This window comes from Culex quinquefasciatus, chromosome 2 (assembly GCF_015732765.1).
Source record: "Culex quinquefasciatus strain JHB chromosome 2, VPISU_Cqui_1.0_pri_paternal, whole genome shotgun sequence".
In the NCBI taxonomy this organism is placed as follows: domain Eukaryota; kingdom Metazoa; phylum Arthropoda; class Insecta; order Diptera; family Culicidae; genus Culex; species Culex quinquefasciatus.
The window spans coordinates 150262418-150289406 of record NC_051862.1 but is presented as its reverse complement, the minus strand read 5'-3'; the positions used below and the strand labels follow the sequence as shown (position 1 = coordinate 150289406).

Below are 26989 nucleotides of genomic sequence, written 5' to 3'. Positions count from 1 at the left end.
CCAGAAGGCCAGCAGATTGTCGTTTGAAATCACGAAAGAGATCAGCAGCAGATATTGTCCTTCCTGAGGAGCTACCGGACCCATAATCCTGCCCCAGCAGGCGATGCATTCTTTGCCGAGTTTAGGATTCAAAACAGGGATCATCGTCTCACATTTCATCTCCAGTGACTTTTCTACTCTATTTTTTTTCCTCTCGCTACGTGTGTGTGTGTGTGCCGGCGCCCACCGTGAAATAAATATATTGCAGAATAACAATGACATATTGTGCCCCGTCCGGAATTGTTCCGGCGGAACCGACCGGAACCGGACGGACGGACGAAGGCAATATGGCTGCAGCAGAAGGCACTACAATTGTTATAAATGATATTTTTATCCTGTTCTTTTTTTTCATGCATCTCTTTTCATTCTCCTGCGAATGGTACAGTTGTGCAATGTCAACCCATGTGCCAACGGTGGAACCTGCTGGACAACGGAGGAATCGTTCTACTGCGCCTGCCGACCCGGATTCACCGGCAAGATGTGTGAAGGTAAGGAGTTTTCGTATTGTGACATCAGATCATGTTGCTTAATCCAAATGAATATATTACTGGCATTCGAAATTCCAGGCGAGTTGACACATGTTTTAAACGTTTGAACATTCAAAAGAATATGAGCAATTCTCTACGAAATCGGTCTTTTTTCTTCAATTTTAATTTTTGTATTTTTTAATCCGACTGAAACTTTTTTGGTGCCTTCGGTATGCCCAAAGAAGCCATTTTGCATCATTAGTTTGTCCATATAATTTTCCATACAAATTTGGCAGCTGTCCATACAAAAATGATGTATGAAAATTCAAAATCTGTATCTTTTGAAGGAATTTTTGATCGATTTGGTGTCTTCGGCAAAGTTGTAGGTATGGATACGGACTACACTGGAAAAAATAATACACGGTAAAAAAATTTGGTGATTTTTATTTAACTTTTATCACTAAAACTTGATTTACAAAAAACACTATTTTTAATTTTTTTTATTTTTTGATATGTTTTAGAAGGCATAAAATGCCAACTTTTCAGAAATTTCCAGGTTGTGCAAAAAATCATTGACCGAGTTATGAATTTTTTAATCAATACTGATTTTTTCAAAAAAATCGAAATTTTGGTCGTAAAAATTTTTCAACTTCATTTTTCGATGTAAAATAAAAAAAAAATTTGCAATAAAAAAGTACTTTAGTGAAATTTTGATAAAGTGCACCGTTTTCAAGTTAAAGCCATATTTAAGTGACTTTTTTGAAAATAGTCGCAGTTTTTCATTTTTTAAAATTAGTGCACACGTTTGCCCAGTTTTGGAAAAAATATTTTTGAAAAGCTGAGAAAATTCTCTATATTTTGCTTATTCGGACTTTGTTGATACGACCTTTAGTTGCTGAGATATTGCAATGCAAAGGTTTAAAAACAGGAAAATTGATGTTTTCTAAGTTTCACCCAAACAACCCACCATTTTTTATCGACAATATCTCAGCAATTAATGGTCCGATTTTCAATGTTAATATATGAAGCAATTGTGAAATTTTCCGATCTTTTCGAAAAAAATATTTTCGGAATTTTCAAATCAAGACTAACATTTTAAAAGGGCGTAATATTGAATGTTTGGCCTTTTTGAAATGTTAGTCTTGATTTGAAAATTCCGAAAATATTTTTTTCGAAAAGATCGGAAAATTTCACAATTGTTTCATGTATTAACATTGAAAATCGGACCATTAGTTGCTAAGATATTGAAGATAGAAAATGGTGGGTTGTTTGGGTGAAACTTAGAAAACATCAATTTTCCTGTTTTTAAACCTTTGCATTGCAATATCTCAGCAACTAAAGGTCGTACCAACAAAGTCCGGATAAGCAAAATATAGAGAATTTTCTCAGCTTTTCAAAAATATTTTTTCCAAAACTGGGCAAACATGTGCACTAATTTTAAAAAATGAAAAACTGCGACTATTTTCAAAAAAGTCACTTAAATATGGCTTTAACTTGAAAACGGTGCACTTTATCAAAATTTCACTAAAGTACTTTTTTATTGCAAATTTTTTTTTTATTTTACATCGAAAAATGAAGTTGAAAAATTTTTACGACCAAAATTTCGATTTTTTGAAAAATCAGTATTGATTAAAAATTCATAACTCGGTCAATGATTTTTGCACAACCTGAAATTTCTGAAAAGTTGGCATTTTATGTCCTCTAAAACATATCAAAAATAAAAAAATTAAAATAGTGTTTTTTGTAAATCAAGTTTTAGTGATAAAGTTAAATAAAAAATCACCAAATTTTTTTACCGTGTATTATTTTTTCCAGTGTAGTCCGTATCCATACCTACAACTTTGCCGAAGACACCAAATCGATCAAAAATTCCTTCAAAAGATACAGATTTTTGAATTTTCATACATCATTTTTGTATGGACAGCTGCCAAATTTGTATGGAAAATTATATGGACAAACTAATGATGCAAAATGGCTTCTTTGGGTATACCGAAGGCACCAAAAAAGTTTCAGTCGGATTAAAAAATACAAAAAAAATCGAATGACCGAAATCCTAGAGAACTGCTCATATGGGATAATATCAACTTAACACTTCATCCGAAGTGAATTGTCAAAGTTTTACCAAAGGAAAAAAGCTCTTTTATTCGACTTTATTTGAGTAAATTTGATCAGTCGTTCCAATTTCTAAAATTAAACTCATTTGCTTGCAAATTGTTATTTCTATCACTTAGGGGAACTATACCCTTTCTCAGCCTGTTTCTATTATCGTCCTATCAGCACTTTGATCATGAATTACAGCTTAAATAAAGTGTTTTTGACTGTTCCAAAGTAATAAATACACTCAACCCCCAGTGGTTGTCACTTTTTCGTTTGACACTTTTTAGTTTGTACCCCGTTGGTTGGTCAAAGTCAAACTAAAAAGTTACGGACTGTCACTTTTTACACGGCGCTCACGCACACTATCAAAACAAGCGTTTGCTAGTGTGTGTGAACTCCGTGTAAAAGGGGTGTCAAACTAAAAAGTGACCCCGTTTGTTTGACAACAGTTGGTGCACATCGGTAGAACTTGAGATTCAAATAGTGGGATTTATACAGTGCTGCCTCTAGCGGTGCAGAGCTCCAACTTTTGTAACAGATTTAATAATAGAGGGGTTTATCAACAGCACGATTTTTTCTCCAGCCTGAGCAAATAACTCGAAACACAACTTTAGAACATTGACTGATAGAAATTGGAATAAACTGTTATACACATAAAAGAAAACAAAATCGTAGCTGGCCATGCAAAAAACAATTTTCAAATGTTTACAAATTTCCGTCCATCTTTAGGAACCATTTTCGTTAATATTCCATTGCGTCCTAAAAGAAACGGATTTCCATAAAAATAAAATTATAATAGAAAATGATTTGTGTGAACATTGCTTGATCGAGAACCGGGGAAGTGCCTGCTGAATAGATTGTTTTCCGGTGGTTGGAGATGGTTGGATCTGTTAAGAGCTTTATTTTTATGATTCTTGTACCAAGAAGACATAAATTAAACTGAGAGAAACATTACGCTTAAAAGGTAGGTTAGTTATTTGAAAAAAAATGGTTCAACGATACAATTTTAAATGTGCCTCCAATTGATCACTTCCGTTGTCTTAGTTGATGTCACCAGGCCAAGTTTTTTTCAACTTTCAATTTGTAATCTTGTTGAAATAGTTGTTTTTGGAAGATGTTACGCAACACGCCTAACATTGCGCGGGATGGCCAGTTGAACGGAAATACCATTTAACTAAATTTTTAGTTGATAAAAAGATGCAAATCGTGATGAGCTTGTTTGTTTCGATTCGTTGCTACGAATGTCAGTCTAACTGGTATACACAAGGGCAATTCAGTGAGAAACTCTGGGAGTAACTCCGAGTTTCTCAGCTTCCTCCGAGCAAAATGGATTCCCACCCGGATTATAGATACCTTGGGCATTAGAAATGTCAATGTCAGGAAATGTTTGCAAACAATAAAATAAATGACGAGCAAACAGCAGATTTTTTTAGTAAATTGTTCGGAGTCAGATCGGTTACGAAAATTGATTTTTTGTAACATTACGCTGCTTGGTGCACGTTTCTTGTCCGAGCTGGTGGAGTGTAGTCGTGATTGTGGTTGGGTTGCGGCCCGGTTCGGGAGCGGGAGCGCCTAGTATCACTGTACCAGATGCTGCGTAAGAGTTTATGGCCAAATTGTTGATCTACGATTCTGGTTTTAGGGGCCCTAGAGGGTAGTCTACAAGACGATGGATGCGAAAAGTGAAAAAGGTTGGGGGAACCGTTCCATTCAGGAAGGAACGTGAATATCAAAACGTTCATCTAGCCGTTTCGTTGATTGTTGCGCGGCTTCCAGCATATTGTGGTCACGGAGCTCTAGCTGTAGACAAGACAGCTCCAGAGAGAACCGGGCCCACCCACAATCATCGCCATACTCTTCCGGCTCAGTCGGCCCGCCCAATCCAACGGGAAACCAAAAAGTTTCTGAATTACATCCAAAAGAGCGAAAAAATCCTTACAATAATCGAACCTGTTGTAGTACAAAAAGGAATTGAGACAATTGGGTCCTAAAATGAAGCTTAGATTGCTGATATTATTGTTTACAGCGATAAAGCTTATTTTTCTGAGTACAATGACCCTTTGTACGACCACAAAGGGTTTAAAATGGATTTTTAAATCAATTTTGAAAAATTAACCTCGCGGTCCTTCTTGACAGAAAAGCTCCTACTTGACAGCTCGTTCCAAGGGGACCATAGTTGATCCATAGAAAAAATGTTGTCCTGTAAAAAAAAAATTTTGCATTAAAATGAAAAAAAGTGATCAGAAATGGTTTTTAATCGTGTTTTTTACCGTTGTACATAAAAATTTACATAGGGCTTTAGTACCCAATTCTGGTTTTTCTACCAAAACAAACAACGAAAATTAGATTTTTTTTTTATTTTTACTCCGTTACAAACCGGTTAAACTGGAACATTAAACACGCAAAATTTTAAGGTTTTCTTAAATTTTTATTACAATTTCACGATATTATAATGTGCCTTCTGAGTGGTTTCTCCGGTGACTATACTGGTTAGACTTGCAGGAGGGCTTGTATTTCGGGAACGGTAACTTCGGTAATTGAATGCTGTGCCGGCTGTTGTCTCGTTCCACTCGCCGCCGCTGCGGTCACTCCAGATGCCCAGGTTTTCGGAAACACCAAAGTCGTCACGGTTCATTCTTCAGCACACAGACACGACTTTTTCGGGATCGGATTGGTAGCTTTGGCGTAATAGTTGCGATTGCGTCCTGTACGCACCAAGTACACGGCCAAAGACGTTTAGGTTTAGGGCGGATGGAGTCAGTCCTGACGCTCGTTTGCTTCTCATTATAGCGAACTATTCCTCGGTGAGGTGCAGGCAGCTTCCGACAGCGCACTTGATCACGCGGCCAGTTTCCACAAAGTGTGTGAAAATCTTTTTGGACCGGAGGTCCTTTTTCTGGACATTTGCCTTTATTGCGCGTATTGAGAAATAATCAGTTTTGGTGATTATCTTGAGGGGGTTTCAAATATAGGAGCGCAAAGAGTTTTTCAATTAATCGCAGCAATCGTTTTGATTTTCGCTTTATATCGTTGTCAGTTCAGCTCAACTGTTTATGCTATTTTTTCGTTTAGATTTTTTTTCAAATATGGTGAGCGTTTTTAATGGAAATAAAAAATATTTTATATAAAAAATATAACTTTTTCCTTTTATTGCAGGGATCATTCTTGATATGAAATTGTATTTCCATCTAGAGGCTTCATCACAATAGCGTTCTTTTTATTATGAAACGCAGTTAGACTTTGTTACTTTTTTGTTTGCCAAAAACGGATTCCGAATGTGACCACCGGGGAATATGGGAACCGGCCAGGAGCCGAATTTATACACTAAAGAATTCAAAATCAACAAGTTTTATACGTCGCATAGCCAGTTAACCGACGAGTTAACGCTGTTTCTTAGATAAGGTTCTGGATGTGACCACCGAAGACCGTGGAACCGGTTCCGATGCTCAATCTCATGGATTTATTTTTGCTATTCTAAGATAGTTTTGCATGAGATTTCATGTTAAAAGATATAAAAATGAAGTCAAAATTCTTGACAAATCTGGACCATTTGGTGGACCGTCTCCCGGCCACCGGTCTGTGTGGTGATTTTTCATCAGATTCTGCTTTTGATAGTTTTTGATGGTTTACATGGAACCAGAGAGACGCACACTTTGGTAGAATGTTTAGGTAAATTTTTGGTCATTTTCTCACATTTACCCATCGTCTTGCGCCATTTAGCGTCATCAAAATCTAGGCCGACATCTCTCAGGCCGCTGACCTTAACCGTCAGGAAGTGTCCCTTCTAAGCATGCCCGGATTAGCGTATGAGTGGGCACCAAGTTTTGCAACATGGGGAAACCTGCCCGACGGAGCCAACAATGCCCGCTGTGCGTCCATCCGACCCGGTACCCGGTTCCATAAAGCCGTCCGAAAGGTCTCAGAACCGTAGATTCCGCCACCGGAAACCAGACAACCGCAGCCAAAACCAACCAGCAACCGTCAGCCAGTAGAAAAAGTCCCTACGAACATCTCAGTTTGACAGTCAACAATTATTTTAAAAATTTGTCTAAGCCTACTTTCCTGCCATCTCTAGGTTTTCCAGGGCTTTCCCATTGCGACGATATCTTTCTGCGGCGATTAATTGAAGCGCAGGATTCTAATTTTTCTCGAAATTATTAATAATAAACGTAATTGACGGTTGGCTTCTTCCGTGGCTTCTCCCGAAACAGATTTCTTATCAAAACAAACAACCCTAGCAACGGTTCGTTGCTAGGCTCGTTGTTATTTTTTCAAACACAAGGTACAACTATGTAGGTGGGATTGGTGAGAATCAACCGGAGTAACTCGGAGGAACATTGAGAAACTCTCGTTACTCTGGGCAAAATTGAGGAACTCTTTTACTCACTGAATTGCCCTTGGGTATACATTTTCTTTTATGAGATCGTAGTGTGTTGAGAAATCATCCAGGGCAAATTTATCGTAGAACACTACACTGAAAAAAAAAGTTCCAGATTCCTAAATTATAGGAATTTTGGCTCCTTTCCTTATTAAGTTATCCAAAAAAAACCCGATTACTAGAATAAAGAATTTGGGTACCATTTTTTTATTTCAGTGTAATGGACTGATTTCTCGTCACACTTTTTGAAAAGAAATATGTTCAAAGTTCCACGGATGTAGTTGGTGTCAAACCATCGGGGTTTGAGTGTAGCTCAAATAAAAGAGAACAAGCAACTTATCATTGTTGAAAACGGCAAAAGTGATGAGAAATGGTCGAACAGCTTAGTGTGATTAAAATGGGTATATCTGGAGTTTTTTTTTTTTTTAAAGGACCAATAAACCAAATTTCCAGTTTTTGCTCTTTGGGTGTTTTTGAAACCGCCTTGAGTCATTTGGAAATTTGGTTTATTGGTCCTTTTCAAAAAAAAACTTCAGATATTTCCCCTAATTTGAAATCCGCCAAGAAATATTATTTCAAGAGAACAAAAAACTAAAATTAACGTTTTACTGGACTCACTAAACTGGTCAAATATGAGCCGACTTGCTCAACGCAGTGATAAGATGTTGTGGCATACTATTTTTGATTCTGGAATCGGACATTAGGATGATTAGTTTTGCAAAAAGTTTTACCGATTAATCTGAGTACTTGATGGACAATTCTACAAGCAAACAAAGGCTTAGGCTAATCAATGTAGGGAAAATTTATGTAAAAACAAAAGGATTGTAAGAAAAAATAAATGTTGGTGATTAATTATGAATTTTATATAAGATATAAGAAATGATGTAAAAAATTGTTTTAAGGCCCCCGTCTCGTGACTCGCGCGCGCGTGGTTTATCATTTTTCATATTTGTTATATTATCGTTTTAAAAAATCCAAACACATCACGATTTAGAGAATTTTCTCAGCTTTCTAACTACGGGTTCATTTTTCAAAAAAAGTGAGTTTTTCTTCTCCATCGGTGCTTTTTAGTAAAATAGTTTTTCAAAATTCTGGGGTATTTCAAAATTTATCGCGATGACCTATACTTTTTTATACACCAAAATGTTCGTTGGGATGTGGGCAACATATGTCTAGAACATTGTTATAATTTTTGACCAAAATATATTGCCGTTTTTTAGTAAAAACTATAGCGCGCCATCACCATATTTTGAAAATATTGAAAAAGCTGGTTTTTACCTTGGAAGACAAAAATCTCGAAATTCAAAGCGATGACCTATACTTTTTATGGATGGAAAATGTTCATAAATATTCTAGAATCAATTTGTAGTACTTTAAAAAATATTTGAGTACATAAAAATATTTATTTTGGGCTAAATATTGAGAAAAATCTATTTTTTTCAAAGAAACTCAAATATATTCCAAGTATTTCGCCAATATCTCAAAATTCAAAGCGATGACCTATACTTTTTATGGATGGAGAATGTTCAGAAATATTCTAGAATCAATTTGTAGTACTTTGAAAACTATTTGAGTACATAAAAATATTTATTTTGGGCTAAATATTGAGAAAAATCTATTTTTTTCAAAGAAACTCAAATATATTCCAAGTATTTCGCCAATATCTCGAAATTCAAAGCGATGACCTATACTTTTTATGGATGGAAAATGTTCAGAAATATTCTGGAATCAATTTTTAGTACCTTGAAAAATATTTTAGTGCATAAAAATATTTATTTTGGGCAAACTATTGAGAAAAATCTATTTTTTTCAAAGAAACTCAAATATTTTCCAAGTATTTCGCCAATATCTCAAAATTCAAAGCGATGACCTATACTTTTTATGGATGGAGAATGTTCAGAAATATTCTAGAATCAATTTGTAGTACCTTGAAAAATATTTTAGTACATAAAAATATTTATTTTGGGCTAAATATTGAGAAAAATTTATTTTTTTCAAGGAAACTCAAATATATTCCAAGTATTTCGCCAATATCTCGAAATTCAAAGCGATGATCTATACTTTTTATGGATGTAAAATGTTCAAAAATATTCTGAAATCATTTTGTAGTACTTTGAAAAATATGTTAGTACATAAAAATATTTATTTTGGGCTTAGTATTGAGAAAAATCTATTTTTTTCAAAGAAACTCAAATATATTCCAAGTATTTTGCCAGTATTACAAAATTCAAAGCGATGACCTATACTTTTTATGGATGGAGAATATTCAGAAATATTGCAGTATTAATTTGTAGTACTTTAAAAAATATTTTAGTACATAGAAATATTTATTCTGGGCAAAATATTGAGATAAATCTCTTTTTTAAAAGAAACTCAAATATTATCCAAGTATTTATCCAATATATCAAAATTCAAAGCGATGACCTATACTATTTATTGATGGAAAATGTTCAGAAATATTCTAGAATCAATTTGCAGTACTTGAAAAAATGTTTTAGTACAATCATTTTTTTCCAAAATCAGCCTTGGCGTTCTCGATTGCGAGATTCCTACTCGAAACTAGGTGTTCGAAGGCTTGATTGTTGAGGCAATTGCAAACCTCTTTTTACATCCAAGCTTCCATCTATCCCGAGATTCGAACTGATGATCTTTGGATTGTGAGTCCAACTGCTGACCAGCGACTCCATCGAGATAGGACCCAGGGAAACGACTTCTGGATTGAGCTAACGACCTACCCTCTAAGTTAGACCGGGGCCAACATTTACTTCCCCGTCCGACGGAAGGCGTGATCAGACAAATCTCGTCTCAAAAAATGCCACCGGAACCTTTTGGGATCGAAACCAGGCCGCCTGAATGAGAGGCAACCAGGTATACCCCTATACCACCGGTCCTGGCTTTTTCAAGTATTTTTCCAATATCTCAATATTACAAAAAATTTACCAGAAATTCAACAGAAGTTTGATTTTTTTTTAGAAACAGATGAAAATGGCCTGTAATGTTTCAATTTCATAACAATTACTGAGATTTAGAAAAGGTTGCCAAAATTGCACAGAATTTTACATCTAAAAATTACTATTGATTTTTCTTCAAGTGCATTTGCGTTACCTTGCCAAAACATTTTTTTTTTCTAAAAAATGTGTTGCTCAAGCAACATATATTTCTCTCAGAAAAATATATTTGAACATATGCTAACATGCACTTTTCAAATAGAATTGCTATATAACATTTTTTCCTTTAATCTTACACTTTTTATTGACTGAATAACCAATTATGCAAAATTGTATGTGTGGACAAATAAAATTTATGAGGAATGAGTTTCCATGCCATGTTTTTTTGCGATATATTTATGCTACAAATGAAATCATTAATTAATCCTAACAGAAATAAATAATATATTTTATAGTAAATAATCTTCCAGCCAGAAAAAAATATAGTTTAAAATAGAAAATAATAATTTCAAAAATCGTGAACTGCTTACATGAATTTGAAAATTTACACAGAAAAAAGTTGAATTTTGGAATGTTGAAAATTTGGTAGGATGAATATTACCTTTTTTTTGAATAATATTACATAAAAAAATGTGTAAAAATTTTCAAAAACTGATGATAATTCATGATTTTCTGGGGTAAAATTAATCATTTTTTTACACAAAATCTGTCACCATTTCCTGATAAATATTACCATAATTTATTTTTTTTCAGTGTACGAAGAAACCTTTTGCTCGAATGTTGCAATTTCTCCATACTTATGAAAATTTTTCTTAGTAAATTTCAAAATTTTGCGAGGTATCATGTTAAACTTCACAGCAACTGGATAGAAACATGTTGCTGATTTGACGAGCTCTAGCTCGTTCAAGTACAATTATGGTCCAAATTCACTCATCTTTGTTCCTAATCATTCTTATAAAAATATTTCTTCCAAATTATAGAACTCGAACTATACTCTCAAAATATATCTATATATTTCAATGAACAATTTCGCAATATATTTTCCAAAGCTAATATTTTTGTATCAAAATACTTTTGTGAAAAAAGGTCATTGATTTAAATTTTGAGTTAGGCCGTTGCAAATATTTTGAAATTGAAAGCCATGGTATAAACATTTGAATAAAAAAAAGTGTTTTAAAATGCATCTTCAACTTGCCCAGTTGTTTTGCAATCATTAATTTTCAAAATATCAAATTTTTGAGGAAAAAAATCGCAAAAAAAAACCTGTTGCGGTACTGTTCGTCAAAAGTTGATTAATTCAAATTAATTTTGAACATTTTTGCTAATTGTACTAAAATATTTTTCAAAGTACTACAAATTGATTCTAGAATATTTCTGAACATTTTCCATCCATAAAAATTATAGGTCATCGCTTTGAATTTTGAGATATTGGCGAAATACTTGGAATATATTTGAGTTTCTTTGAAAAAAATAGATTTTTCTCAATATTTTGCCCAAAATAAATATTTTTATGTACTAAAATATTTTTCAAAGTACTACAAATTGATTCTAGAATATTTCTGAACATTTTCCATCCATTAAAAGTATAGGTTATCGCTTTGAATTTTGTAATACTGGCGAAATACTTGGAATATATTTGAGTTTCTTTGAAAAAAATAGATTTTTCTCAATATTTAGCCCAAAATAAATATTTTTATGTACTAAAATATTTTTCAAAGTACAACAAATTGATTCTAGAATATTTCTGAAAATTTTCCATCCATAAAAGTATAGGTCTTCGCTTTGAATTTTGTAATACTGGCGAAATACTTGGAATATATTTGAGTTTCTTTGAAAAAAAAATAGATTTTTCTCAATATTTAACCCAAAATAAATATTTTTATGTACTAAAATAGTTATCAAAGTACTACAAATTGATTCTAGAATATTTCTGAACATTCTCCATCCATAAAAAGTATAGGTCATCGCTTTGAATTTTGAGATATTGGCGAAATACTTGGAATATATTTGAGTTTCTTTGAAAAAAATAGATTTTTCTCAATATTTAGCCCAAAATAAATATTTTTATGTACTAAAATATTTTTCAAAGTACAACAAATTGATTCTAGAATATTTCTGAAAATTTTCCATCCATAAAAGTATAGGTCTTCGCTTTGAATTTTGTAATACTGGCGAAATACTTGGAATATATTTGAGTTTCTTTGAAAAAAAAATAGATTTTTCTCAATATTTAACCCAAAATAAATATTTTTATGTACTAAAATAGTTATCAAAGTACTACAAATTGATTCTAGAATATTTCTGAACATTCTCCATCCATAAAAAGTATAGGTCATCGCTTTGAATTTTGAGATATTGGCGAAATACTTGGAATATATTTGAGTTTCTTTGAAAAAAATAGATTTTTCTCAATATTTAGCCCAAAATAAATATTTTTATGTACTAAAATATTTTTCAAAGTACTACAAATTGATTCTAGAATATTTCTGAACATTTTCCATCCATAAAAAGTATAGGTTATCGCTTTGAATTTTGTAATACTGGCGAAATACTTGGAATATATTTGATTTTCTTTGAAAAAAATAGATTTTTCTCAATATTTAGCCCAAAATAAATATTTTTATGTACTTAAATATTTTTCAAAGTACAACAAATTGATTCAAGAATATTTCTGAAAATTTTCCATCCATAAAAAGTATAGGTCATCGCTTTGAATTTTGAGATATTGGCGAAATACTTGGAATATATTTGAGTTTCTTTGAAAAAAATAGATTTTTCTCAATATTTTGCCCAAAATAAATATTTTTATGTACTAAAATATTTTTCAAAGTACTACAAATTGATTCTAGAATATTTCTGAACATTTTCCATCCATAAAAAGTATAGGTTATCGCTTTGAATTTTGTAATACTGGCGAAATACTTGGAATATATTTGAGTTTCTTTGAAAAAAATAGATTTTTCTCAATATTTAGCCCAAAATAAATATTTTTATGTACTAAAATATTTTTCAAAGTACAACAAATTGATTCTAGAATATTTCTGAAAATTTTCCATCCATAAAAGTATAGGTCTTCGCTTTGAATTTTGTAATACTGGCGAAATACTTGGAATAAATTTGAATTTCTTTGAAAAAAAATAGATTTTTCTCAATATTTAACCCAAAATAAATATTTTTATGTACTAAAATATTTTTCAAAGTACTACAAATTGATTCTAGAATATTTCTGAACATTCTCCATCCATAAAAAGTATAGGTCATCGCTTTGAATTTTGAGATATTGGCGAAATACTTGGAATATATTTGAGTTTCTTTGAAAAAAATAGATTTTTCTCAATATTTAGCCCAAAATAAATATTTTTATGTACTAAAATATTTTTCAAAGTACAACAAATTGATTCTAGAATATTTCTGAAAATTTTCCATCCATAAAAGTATAGGTCTTCGCTTTGAATTTTGTAATACTGGCGAAATACTTGGAATATATTTGAGTTTCTTTGAAAAAAATAGATTTTTCTCAATATTTAGCCCAAAATAAATATTTTTATGTACTAAAATATTTTTCAAAGTACTACAAATTGATTCTACAATATTTCTGAACATTTTCCATCCATAAAAAGTATAGGTTATCGCTTTGAATTTTGTAATACTGGCGAAATACTTGGAATATATTTGAGTTTCTTTGAAAAAAATAGATTTTTCTCAATATTTAGCCCAAAATAAATTTTTTTTTGTACTTAAATATTTTTCAAAGTACAACAAATTGATTCTAGAATATTTCTGAACATTTTCCATCCATAAAAAGTATAGGTCATCGCTTTGAATTTTGAGATATTGGCGAAATACTTGGAATATATTTGAGTTTCTTTGAAAAAAATAGATTTTTCTCAATATTTAGCCCAAAATAAATATTTTTATGTACTAAAATATTTTTCAAAGTACTACAAATTGATTCTAGAATATTTCTGAACATTTTCCATCCATAAAAAGTATAGGTTATCGCTTTGAATTTTGAGATATTGGCGAAATACTTGGAATATATTTGAGTTTCTTTGAAAAAAATAGATTTTTCTCAATATTTAACCCAAAATAAATATTTTTATGTACTAAAATAGTTATCAAAGTACTACAAATTGATTCTAGAATATTTCTGAACATTCTCCATCCATAAAAAGTATAGGTCATCGCTTTGAATTTTGAGATATTGGCGAAATACTTGGAATATGTTTGAGTTTCTTTGAAAAAAATAGATTTTTCTCAATATTTAGCCCAAAATAAATATTTTTATGTACTCAAATATTTTTTAAAGTACTACAAATTGATTCTAGAATATTTATGAACATTTTCCATCCATAAAAAGTATAGGTCATCGCTTTGAATTTCGAGATTTTTGCCTTCCAAGGTAAAAACCAGCTTTTTCAATATTTTCAAAATATGGTGATGGCGCGCTATAGTTTTTACTAAAAAACGGCAATATATTTTGGTCAAAAATTATAACAATGTTCTAGACATATGTTGCCCACATCCCAACGAACATTTTGGTGTATAAAAAAGTATAGGTCATCGCGATAAATTTTGAAATACCCCAGAATTTTGAAAAACTATTTTACTAAAAAGCACCGATGGAGAAGAAAAACTCACTTTTTTTGAAAAATGAACCCGTAGTTAGAAAGCTGAGAAAATTCTCTAAATCGTGATGTGTTTGGATTTTTTAAAACGATAATATAACAAATATGAAAAATGATAAACCACGCGCGCGCGAGTCACGAGACGGGGGCCTTAACACTGTCCAATGCCTTCTATTGTTATTATCACTAGCAAATGTTAGTATATTGCTAAATCTATTGACCTCTGTCAGTTCCCAGCTGTCTGCCGCGCCCACACAGTATTGCTGTATCGTAAATTATGTGGATGGAAATCCTGCACGATTCAACCATCCTTTTTTACCAACATTAAACAAAAATAATCTGCAATAATATTGGAAAATAAAGCAATCCTTATAATCTCTTCAAAGAGAATAATTTTTGACAAGATTTAATACTATGCATCTTGAATAACTTTATTTTTCAGTAACTTTTAAATAAAACATTTGAGCGTTCATTTTAAGCAGATTTTAGAGTATCATGAAATTGCCCAGAAACTTTATTGTTTTGGAATTGGCATGGTTACCTTGAAAAGTAGCTGAATTTTATTTTTTCAGCATTCATTTGATCGGTATTTTGCGCATGAGAGAAGGCAATCGGTTTATTTCCAAATCCTCATGCATTGCACTTCTCAAAACTCTTTTGCTGAAGATTCTTCTTCGCTGACTACCAAACATTCCCACGCACTAATCTTGCCAGATTTTCCCGACCATAGAAACAGGAAAACCATTTGTTCACGGCACTATAAATAATAGAGAATTAGTTTGCTTTAATTCCATTCGTGGAACCAGATGCGAAGCAAAAAAAAAAGCTCCACTTTTTTTGTTCCGGTTATGAATACGAAATTTATTTGCTATCGTTTCCCACTTTGCACACCTTTTTGCCGCTTTTCCACCTTCAAAAGTGGTGGCCCAAACACGGTCAACGAACGCGTGGAACTTCGCAGCGCTGATGGTGGACGGCAATAAAAATTGGCTTTTCTCTGATTTATGTTTCAATTTTGGCGCCGAATTTAGGGGAAATATATCACGGAGGATTTCATTTAGTAGTAGTGGAAGCTTTTTTTGGAATTCCTCCCCCACAGAAGAGAAAGAGTACAAATGAATTTTGGAGAAGTCGACTAATTGCAGTTTTTGAATGGGTCAATTAAATTAAGACTTGCGGTTTATTATTCCGTCGAAAATAAAATTGTAATTTATTACGGGATTTTCACTTTAAATGAAAAATTAAATTAATTAAACTCATTTCAGAAAACTTCGTCATCGATTCAGTGGTCAGCTCGAGCGAGATGCTGTCCGACAATCTGAGCCAGAACGGGCAAAGTGGCCACACCAGCAGTGCCATCTACGGACTCGATTCGGAAGCGCGTGGCATCGGCAAGCGGGCCGGGGCCATTGAGCTGCACAACGCGTACATCGCAGCGGGAACGCTAGCGGCGGCCATCCTGATCGTGGCCATTGTGGTAAGTTTCCGGGTGGGAGGTTTCCGTCTTGGTGGTGTCGAGTTTGAACAGTTTTTGGATCGAGTATTTATTCTTAACCAGTAGCGTGGCCAGGCTCTGACAGAAGGGGACACACACGCAAAGGAAATATTTTGGTTACGGTGTTTGTGAGTGACCCCTCGGACAAATTTAAAACACATTTCTGGCGAAGAGGGTGGCACGGGACCGCAGCTGTTCTTAACAACCATGATTACATTATGGTCTCTAGCCCGGGTCAAAATAATTAAAATTACTCAGATCAAAAAGTATACAACATCGCCCGAAAGTGTAATAAAAATATGGCCTTCGTCTCAAATTTAATCCCATTTGGTTGAAAACTGGCTTGCCAGTACCAGGAACAATTTTAAATGGGATTCAACCCGTAAAAATTTTTGACACTTTTCGGGGCATATTTGAAGTGCACCGTTTCTAAGTTATAACCATTTTCAGGTAACTTTTTTGAAAATAGTCGGTGTTAATCATTTTTTAAGATTAGTGCCCATGTTTGCTCACTTATGAATAAAAATATTTTTGAAAAGCTGAGAAAATTCTCTATATTTTGCTTTTTAGAACTTTGTTGATACGACCCTCAGTTGCTGAGATACTGCCATGCAAAGATTTAAAAGCAAGGAAAATTATGTTTTCTGAGTCTCACCCAAACAACCCACCATTTTATAATGTCGATATCTCAGCAACTAATGGTCCGATTTACAATGTTAAAATCCGGAACATTCGTTTAGGAATCAATATTTTGATTTTGTTTTAGGCAAGACAAATATTTCAAAAAGGGCGTCATATTGATTTTTTGGCCCTTTCGAAATATTAATCTTGATTTAAAAAAAATAAAATATTGTTTTCGAAGAATCGTAGTTTTTTTGCAAATGAATTTTCAGTGACAAAAATTGAAATTTTTTTTCACAGTGTATCATTTTTTTCAGTGTACAGTCATGCCTTGGTTTAGCACCGTATATGGAGTATGCAAAATTGAGGCGTGCATAACTGAAGCACAGAGCTTATGGGATTTTGGCTATAAGGAAGACATTAGCAATAATCGAATGAAAAATCATGCAAACATCAAAAAATTATAGTGTTTTGGAATCGGGATGATGACAGCTATCCATTGTAATTATAGTTATACGAATATTTTCACAAAATACGTATTTGTTCTGTATTTTGAAAATACAATTTTTACACTAAAAAGTCTCAAAATATTTGTTATTGCAATATGGGTATCAAATGATCATGTTTTATCATACATTTCGAATGTCATACAGTTTTTTGGAAATACCGTAAACTGGGGTGATTTTGATAGCTCGGGGTGACATTGATAGAAATTTGATTTGGCCACTAATTTTGATACATCCAATGTAACAGTCACATTTTTGCATATATGTTCAATAATAAGCTATCCCTTAATGCTTACATACTCAAAATTCTCAAAAATGTTAAGATATTAATTTGACGGGCATTTGAAAAACCTATCAAAGTCACCCCTGGCTATCAAAGAGACCCCAGTTTACGGTACTGAAATTTCAGTTTTTTGCAGTATTGGTATCAAATGATTGGGATTTTTTTCATACATTTCAAATGTAAAAACAACATTTGTCGAAAATACTCAACATTTTCACAAAACTACGTATTTTCGAAAAAAAAATCTCGAAATATCAGTTTTTTGCAGTATTAGTATCAAAAGATCGGGATTTTTTCATACATTTGGAATGTAATAACAATTTTTTTTTTGAAAATACTCAAGATTACTCAAAACTACGTATTTTCGAAAAAAAAACATTCCAAATTTCTGTTGTGTAACAAATAATCGGAATTTTTTCAAACATTTCGAATTAAATAATTTTGAAACTTTTAAATTTTGTGTATTTTTAGAAAATACGAAGTTTTGTAACTGCCCACCATTGAAAAAACGGCTAATATCCACTTTTGGCAAAAACGAGATATTAGCACTAGGTGGTAGAGAATGTTCCAACGCATCTTCTGAAACTTGAATTTCATCAAAATAGTGTTCAAATTTGGCTGCCGATGCGAAAAACCAAACGGCTAATATGCCAATCTTATGGGAAATTGCCTTGACGGAGATTTGGTGACAAACACTAAAACGCGTTTTTCTCGGAATACTTGATTTGGCATAATAGCCAAATTTTCAATTATGGGCAGAGTATTTTTCTTAAGTATTTAAAAAAAGTTATTGCTTTCGAAATATATTAAAATATCTCGATTATTTCATACCTATATTGTAAAATAGTGAAATTTGGAGCATTTTTTCGAAAATACGAAGTTTTGTAAAAAAAATTGTGAATTAAAAAAAATGAGTTACAATTCTCGAAATCTATGGAAAATTCCCGATCGTTCGATATCCATATTGTAAAAAACTGAAAATATATGTACTGCCTATGTTCGCATAAAAGTCCCATATGCAAAAGCAGCATGCTAAGAAAAACGCATTTGAAGTTTGTCATTAGGCTACGTGTTAAGTTTTCACGAAAAACTGGATTTCCTCCTCATTTTAAGAACAAAGAACTGGACGATGTAGGCTTTTCTGAAAGAGCACACGATTTTGAACCAAACTGCATCAATAACTTAAAAGTGATGAAAATGCATTTGGGACATTTATGCGATCAGCGGCAGTGTAGTTTTGTGAATATTTTGAGAATTTTCAAAAAATTGATGTTTTTTCGAAATGTATGGATAAATACCAATAATTTGATAACCATATTGAAAAAACCGAAATTTTATGTTTTTTTTTTTGAAAATACGTAGTTTTGTGAATTTTGTTATTACATTCGAAATGTATAAAAACTACGATCATTTGATACCCATATTGTGAAAAAAGATGATATTTTGAGATTTTTTTTCAAAAATACGTAGTTTTGTAAAAATTTTAGTATTTAAAAAAAAAATTGTAATAACATTCGAAATGTATTGAAAAATCCCGATCGTTTGATACCCATATTGTAAAAAGCTAGAATGTTGAGTATTTTTTATTGTCAAAAATATGTAGTTTTGTGAAAAAATATATTACATTCGAAATACATGAAAAATATCCATATTGCAATAACAATAGTTTTGAGTATTTTTTCGAGAAACATTGCATTTTCAAAACACAGGAAGAATACGTATTGTTGTGAAAATTTTCATGTCATTATAAGTTTAATCAATATTTTTTTATGTTAGTATGACTTTTCATATGATTATAACTAGTGTCTCCAGCAGCGATGGAATAATCATCATCAAAAGAAAATCTTTGGACGTTCATCAAAAGAAAACATCCGAAGAGAGCATGCTCTCCTCTCTCGCGCACGAAAGATCGGTAAAAAAATCGAAAAAAAATCATCATCTTGATTATTCGGCGGAACATCTTTTTCACTACTACACATGCAAGTGTAACGTCACACGTCGAAAAATGACCTGTCACTATTTGTAGATGTGCAATGTGTGTAAACAAAGTGAAATAAATATTATTAAGTAGTGCTGACAAGGAAATTCACAAAAAATCATCAGCAGATTGATTTTCTTGAAGAATTTCGGGAGTGATTTTCTTTTGCGTGATTTTCCTCCTCTCTCTTTCGCGGGTGAAAAAAGTTCGCAAGCGAAAATGATTTTTTTTGCGATTATTCCATCCCTGGTCTCCAAGACTCCCGAACTTCTCCAAGAAAATCAATCTGCTGAAGATTTTTTGTGAATTTCCTTGTCAGCACCACTTAAAAATATTTATTTCACTCTTTTTACACACATTGCCCATCTACAAAATGTGATAAGTCATATTTCGACGTGTGACGTTACACTTGCAAGTGTAGCAGTGAAAACGATATTCCGCTGTATAATCAAGATGATGATTTTTTTTAGATTCCTTTTACCGATCTTTCATGCGCGAGAGAGAAGAGCCATGCTCCCTTCGGATTTTTTCTCTTGATGAACGTCCAATGATTTTCTTTTGATGATGATTATTCCATCGCTGAGTGTCTCCCATTTAGCCAAATTCCCATAAGCTCTGTGTTTCAGTTAACCCTCTACTGTCAATTTCTTTTTTCGAAAATATTTATTTTTCCCGTGTTCAGGAGGTCATTTTGACCTGCTTTTGTTCTACGAAAAACTTTGCTTGTCTTGTTTTATGTTTTTCTTGTTTTATGTTTAGTATTTTAATTTGCATTTATCTTGTTTAGTTTATGATTGTTTTTAGTAGTATTTGGCCTTTTCTATCACCAAATATAATTGCATTATTTTTTCATGTTTTTACAGTCACTTTTTCAATTTTTTGCATGTTTTTCACACTTTCTACTAAAGAATAGCACCATCATCATTTAAATTGCAAAAAAAATGCGTAGAGGCATAGTCTGGGACACTACAAAAAATACTGCATACTTATTTTTACTGAAAATATTACATTTTTTAAAACATTGGCAAAGTCACATAAAACAAGTTTAACCTCCAACCCTGAAATTTTCGATCGGTTAAAAATCGGTTGGAAAATAGTAGTTTATGCAACAAGTTGCAAAAAGAGGATTTTTTCAGCACGAGTCGTACATTTATCCAACGAGGTTCACCGAGTTGGATAAATACGACGAGTGCTGAAAAAATCAAGTTTTGCAACGAGTTCCATACAACATTTTTTGCAATTTCGAAAAACACCCATTGAGTGAAATTTCAAGTCGAATTTTCATGTATTTTGTCAATAAATCGTTTAAATCAAAAAAATGTTGAAAAGTGTTACTTTTCAAAACAAGTGCTGAAAAGTTCAACTTTTCAGCACCCATTTGAGTGCTGAAAAGTTGAACTTTTCAGCATTTATTTTGAAAAGTGTTGCTATTCGATTCTGTTATTTTTGGTACAGAAAAGTAGGCTATTTCGTCGTTCAAGAATGACAGGAAAAGTAAGTAGTTTCACGACGGAATTGCAAAAATGATTTTTGGCTATTTTTTAGATCGAAGCCAGTCTAAAGGCGGGGTTAGGTTGTAGAGGGTTAAGCACCGGGCCGTACTTAACCGAGGCAGCTGAACGAATCAAAACCGGGGCAGTGCAAAACCGGAGCATTACTGTAGTTCTTATCCATACCTACAACTTTGCCGAAGACACCAAATCGATCAAAAAGTTCGTTCAAAAGATAAAAATATTTGAATTTTTATATTATATAATTTTTGTATGGACAGGGTTTTTCTCACATCAATTTTGTAGAACGCGTTTCGTTCGGCCGTGTTTTTTTCGGATCTTGCGTGAGGACGGTTATCTTTTGCGTAATCGATGCAGAATTTGCACTAGACTTGCCGCTAAGAGGTAGATTCTAGTGCTGCGCCGCCCGTGAGTTTTTCGGATTCGTGTTTTTTCGGGAATCGAGTGGGTAGAAAGTGCGAGAGAGTCATGGGAAACGTGCTCGCTGCTTCCAAACCGATCGCTGCCGGTGGTGGCCTTCCGCCGCCCCTCCCAGCAGAACCCGCCCTCGCTGCCACCGGTAAACCTTCGGCGGAGCCGGAGCAACCGCCTCTGACAAATCCTGGCACGATGGATGAACTGCACAAAAAATGCAAGGACGTGATGCCGGCCAATTTCGAGGGGGCCAAACTGATGATCAACAAGGGCCTCAGCAATCACTTCCAGGTGTCGCACACGATTAACCTCAACTCGTCCAACACGAGCGGGTACCGGTTCGGGGCCACCTACGTTGGTACCAAGCAGACCTCCCCCACGGAAGCGTTCCCGGTGATCCTCGGGGACATTGATCCGGCCGGCAACCTGAACGCGAACATCATCCACCAGCTGACGCCGTTCGTGCGCTGCAAGTTTGCGTCCCAAATCCAGAACAGCAAGATCACTGCCGCCCAGCTCGCAACTGACTTTAAGGGGGATGATTACACGGCGTCGATCACCGTCGGAAATCCGAACATTATCAACGACTCGGGCGTGATTGTGAGCCACTATCTGCAGGCGGTAAGTTGGATTTGCTACGTTGCGTTACGGTGGACAACAGGATGAAGCAAACTGACTCACTTCACACTTGATTTTGGAACCATACTACTCCAATAACTCAATCGACATAATTAAATAACAAACATTCAACATTACGCCCTTTTGAAATGTCAGTCTTGATTTAAAAATTGTTTTCGAAAAGATTGGACAATTTCACGAATGTTTCATATTTTATCACTGAAAATTGGAACATTAATTGTTGAGACATCGACAATTGAAAATGGTGGGTTGTTTGGGTGAGACTTAAAAAACGTCAATTTTCATGTTTTTAAATCTTTGCATGACAAAGTTCAAAAAAGCAAAATATAGAGAATTTTCTCAGCTTTTCTAAAACTTTTTTTTTTTCAAAATTCCTCACATTTAAAAGGTTGTCAGATCTTCAATGTTTTGGACGCGTTAGTGCATCTCCAGCGCGGGTAGCGAACATCGAAGCAAATCAAATTTGCACCCGACGTCAACCCCACCGCGGTACCTGTCGCGGTAGCAAATTTGCTCTCAGTTCTTCGGGATTTCACTTTGCTACTCGCTATTCTGCTCAAATTCTGCTGGTTTGCTACTGCGGCAAATGGAATGATGCACGGAAAACTGAATCATGCACGAAAAAATTTAATTGTTTTTTTATGTTAAAAAAATTAAAAAATTAAAGTTAAAAAAATTAAAATTAAAAGAAAAATAAAAAAAATAAAAAAAAAACTATAAAAAATTAAAAAATTTCAAAACGTTTAAAAAATTAAAAAAGTTAAAATAATTAAAAAGATTTAAAATAAATTCAAAAAATTTAAAAAAAAAACAAAAAATTTATAAAATAATAAAAAACTTAAAAAATTTAAACAATTTAAAAATATTTAAAAAAAGGTAAACAAAATAAAAAAAATAAAAATAATAAAAATTAAAATTAAATACAAAATTTAAAAAAAATAAAAAAAAAATTAAAGAAATTTAGAAAAAAATCAAAAAAAAATATTTTTAAATTTAAAAAAATACAAAAACATTCAAATCTGAACAAAGATGGTCGCGTCCGGTTTGTTTGATTTTTCGCTCCGCGTTTTTTTCGTCTTCTGAGGATTTCCGTCAAATTCTTATCGGCTAGTTCTAGACGAACTTGTGAGTGGCAGTGGACAAGGTGGAGATGGTGGAGATATCCGGGATTCGCGTTGCGTTGCTGCATGTCCGGGAAGACGTCGCTGACCTGGGATAGAGCCTCAATCGTGCAGATGACAAGGAAATCTTGGCTGATTTGATGCGGCCGGATTGGCGGCTCCTAAGAACTTAGGAGCTGCAGGTTGGGACACAATCTGGCTGTGTCTTTCGAAGATTTTAAGATTTGCTGATTCATGGTGAGAGCTTTCCATCATTACTTGCTAAATGATTATATTCCCTTATATTATTATACTATAAATTCAATAGCCCTCCTACCTACCTCACTTTCCCATTCCTTAATTCCATTTTGCCCAAATCCACTTGCCCCTAAAAATATAATTATCTGCCAAATTTACACTAACAAACCACATCTAACTGATCCGGAGCGTTTGGTACGGTATGTCCACGCATCCTTCCTCCCCTGTAGATTCTGTGGAATGTGATCCGTTCATAGAATCCTCTCTGCGGTAAACACAACGCAGTAGGGCTGGCCGCTTTAATTTTTGTATTACATTTTCGGGTGATCTCGGATGTATTGCAATTATTAATATTGACAAGAAAAGTGCTTGGGGCGTAATCTAATCACAAGACTTTCCAGCATGCTTTCATCGGACTGGCTGCGTTTGTGTTAGATAAGATAAGATAAGAAGATATATAATTTTTGTATGGACAGCTGTTGATTTCTGTGATGATAAATAAAAAAATGAAGATAATGAAATGGTTTGGCAACAACCGTTAAAGTAGAATTCCAACTGTATCAAAACATAAAAACAAAGTATTTTCATACCATGACTTCAAAGTTACAACCAGCAACAAGTCAGCTAATCCTGGTCCGTATAACATAATTAGCTATGAAAAACCTAGCCAACACACAAAAACACTGCAAAAACAGCTACAGAGTGCAAAAACAAAATCCAACACAGGCTCCATGGAAAATAATTGCCTTGTCGCCATGAAAAGTCGCCGTCACGTGACCAAGTTTGCACCGCCCTCTCACTTTTTTTTTTTTTTGTTGCTCGACCACCACGTCAAAAGTGCCAACATCCACGTGGTAACTAATTTTCACCCACTTTTTACGAGAAGACTCAAAGTTGCAGGTGGACCGAGTTCAGCCCCCTTCCATGGAAAACTTTTCATCTTGTGATTTTTTAATAACTTGTTCGTCACCGAAATTGTTTTCGCTCCGTCCACCAGCTTCAACTCCAGAGGAAAAAGTGTCACGTCTTTCCCGCCGTGGACCTTAGAGCTGAATGATTCATGACTTGACTTCGGCACCAACCAGCAACTGCAGCAGCAGTCCGAGAGCTGGCCCGGAAATGGGTTGAAAATCGAATTTCTTCTGTTTGCAGCTGCTCTGAGGACGAGAGGGCGTTGGTTTCCGGTTTCCGGAAGAAGGGGTGGTGAAGCCCAGGCTGGTCAAACAAGTCAAAAGTGAAATATTAAACCATAAGTTGGAACTTTTTTTTGCTGCTGCAACTTCTTTTCCTGAAGCTCAATATGTCCAGAAGGGAAGCACGACACTGGAATTGAAATTTGTACAATGAAGACGAAGAGATGCTCGAAGAAAGGAGGGGAGACGTTAAAAAGTTCAAGTATGCTTTTGAACTACTCTTAAGACACTTGCCGGACACCTTCTTTGTTCCGTGATTACAGCAGGCAAATTTGAGTAAGGGTGTTGAAAAAAAAAGACAGTTGATGAAACTACTTAATTAGCGTTGTTAAAAGTGTTCTTATGCTTTCTTTTCAACTTTGGTCAAGTTCATTACCTTGACGAAACTTAAACAATCTTTCTTGTTATAAGTAACACTATTTAGGTTAAAACTGTAAATTTCGTTTCTTTTTGAAAGATTTTTTTAAAATAAATACTGAATACATGCAATTCACCACGTCATTATCAAATTTAAAATTTGTTTAGAAAGTATAAAAGTACACGGAGAAAAAAGAGTTCCCAAAATCGTGAACAAGCGTTAATGAAAATAAAAACCACGAACAAATTGTTCAAATTTCATGGTACGTTTTTCAAAATCGTACCATAGGATTTGAACACTTTGTTCGAGGTTCTCATTTTCATGAACACTTGTTCACGCTTTTGGGAACTCTTTTTTCTCCGTGTAGTTTATGCAACAAGTTGCAAAAAGAAGATTTTTTCAGCACCAGTCGTACATTTATCTATCAAGATTTACCTAGTTGGATAAATACGAAGAGTGCTGAAAAAATCAAGTTTTGCAACGAGTTCCATACAACATTTTTCGCAATTCCAAGAAACGAACACTGAGTGAAATTTTAATTCAAATTTTCATGTATTTTGTCAATAAATCGTTTAAATCAAAAAAAAATGTTGAAAAGTGTTACTTTCGAAACAAGGGCTGAAAACCCATTTGAGTGCTGAAAAGTTCAACTTTTCAGCACCCATTTGAGTGCTGAAAAGTAGAACTTTTCAGCATTTATTTTGAAAAGTGAATAGTTTCACGATGGAACTGCAAAATAGTAGTTTATGCAACAAGTTGCGAAAAGAGGATTTTTTCAGCACGAGTCGTACATTTATTCAAAGAGGTTCACCGAGTTGGATAAATACGACGAGTGATGAAAAAATCAAGTTTTGCAACGAGTTCCATACAACATTTTTTGCAATTCCAAAAAACACACACTGAGTGAAATTTTATGTCAAATTTTCATGTATTTTGTCAATAAATCGTTTAAATCAAAAAAATGTTGAAAAGTGTTACTTTTCGAAACAAGTGCTGAAAAGTTCAACTTTTCAGCACCCATTTGAGTGCTGAAAAGTAGAACTTTTCAGCATTTATTTTGAAAAGTGTTGCTATTCGATTCTGTTATTTTTGGTACAGAAAAGTAGGCTATTTCGTCATTCAAGAATGACAGGAAAAGTAAGTAGTTTCACGTCGGAATTGCAAAAAATACATTTTTAAACCTCTTCAGAATATTATAACCATGATTGTGAGATCATAACGTCAAATTATCTGTAAAAAATCGTGTTCGCCAATTATGACACACTAACACTCGATCCGTGTCACACACGGTTCTCACTGCCCTGTTGATAAACTGCTTACTAACACGTGCCCATAACCGTTTAAGTGTGTGCACGTGTGTGTGTATGTTTCGTAGCGCTCGGGAAGCCAGTCGATGTCCACTCCCCCGGTTACGTAACGTTCCACACACACACAAAAAAACCAACAAACACGAAACAAAAAGCCATTGAAATGCAAACCATGTTAAATGCTAATTGTACACTGTTTCTAACACCTCGTCGCGACCCCACACTGCTCGCTCTCTCTCTCTACCGGGTATTTGTAGTGGTGTAGCACAATCGAACACACACACACACACTTTCAGTGACCTGATCCCGGAATTGCCATATTGTCGCCATTTACAGTTTCCTGCCACAATAAACAATACCATTGAAACTACCGCCACCGACACAAACACACACACAGGAAATATCCACGTGTCGGTGTGTGTGTGTTTGCTCTATGGCGGCGGTTGTTGGCAGTCTTTTTCCGGCAAAAAGGCAGCCACCACGTGGCGTCGATGGTTGGCCCTTCTGACCTCCGCCAACATTTTGCTCGTTAAACTTTTGCAAACTCTCTCTCTCTCTCTTTGCCCTGTTTATGGGCGTCGGTTATTGTTTTGTGAAATTTAATTAAAATTTTTGCCCAACCCACAACACGGTGGAGATGACTCCCCTGGAATGGTGAAAAGTGGCCAGGTTCCGCAACTCATCTATGGAGAGGTTGTATCAACAAACGCTAATGGGGAAGCGATCTATTAGGTATTAAAATGTAATTATAATAAAGTAATGCAAATGT

At 34.0% G+C, this 26989-nt stretch overlaps 2 protein-coding genes across 3 annotated transcripts in view; both read left to right on the top strand.

The window, feature by feature from the left end:
- The window catches only part of LOC6032953, a 357638-nt gene that overhangs the window by 317730 nt on the left and 12919 nt on the right, over positions 1–26989 (top strand). For both annotated transcript variants that reach the window (XM_038258180.1, XM_038258179.1), the window contains exons 11-12: positions 425–527; positions 15823–16034. In XM_038258180.1, the coding sequence (XP_038114108.1) occupies positions 425–527; positions 15823–16034 (315 nt within the window). The remainder of the gene's footprint in view (positions 1–424; positions 528–15822; positions 16035–26989) is intronic.
- On the top strand, positions 21222–22046 carry LOC119767993 (mitochondrial import receptor subunit TOM40 homolog 1-like). The gene has a single exon (XM_038258181.1). It carries the CDS (start codon positions 21420–21422, stop codon positions 22029–22031), a length of 612 nt encoding a protein of 203 aa, XP_038114109.1. The 5' UTR covers positions 21222–21419; the 3' UTR covers positions 22032–22046.

Bases quoted from the DNA above. Each gene is read 5' to 3' on its own strand.
- LOC119767993 (XM_038258181.1), top strand. From the start codon at position 21,420: ATGGGAAACGTGCTCGCTGCTTCCAAACCGATCGCTGCCGGTGGTGGC.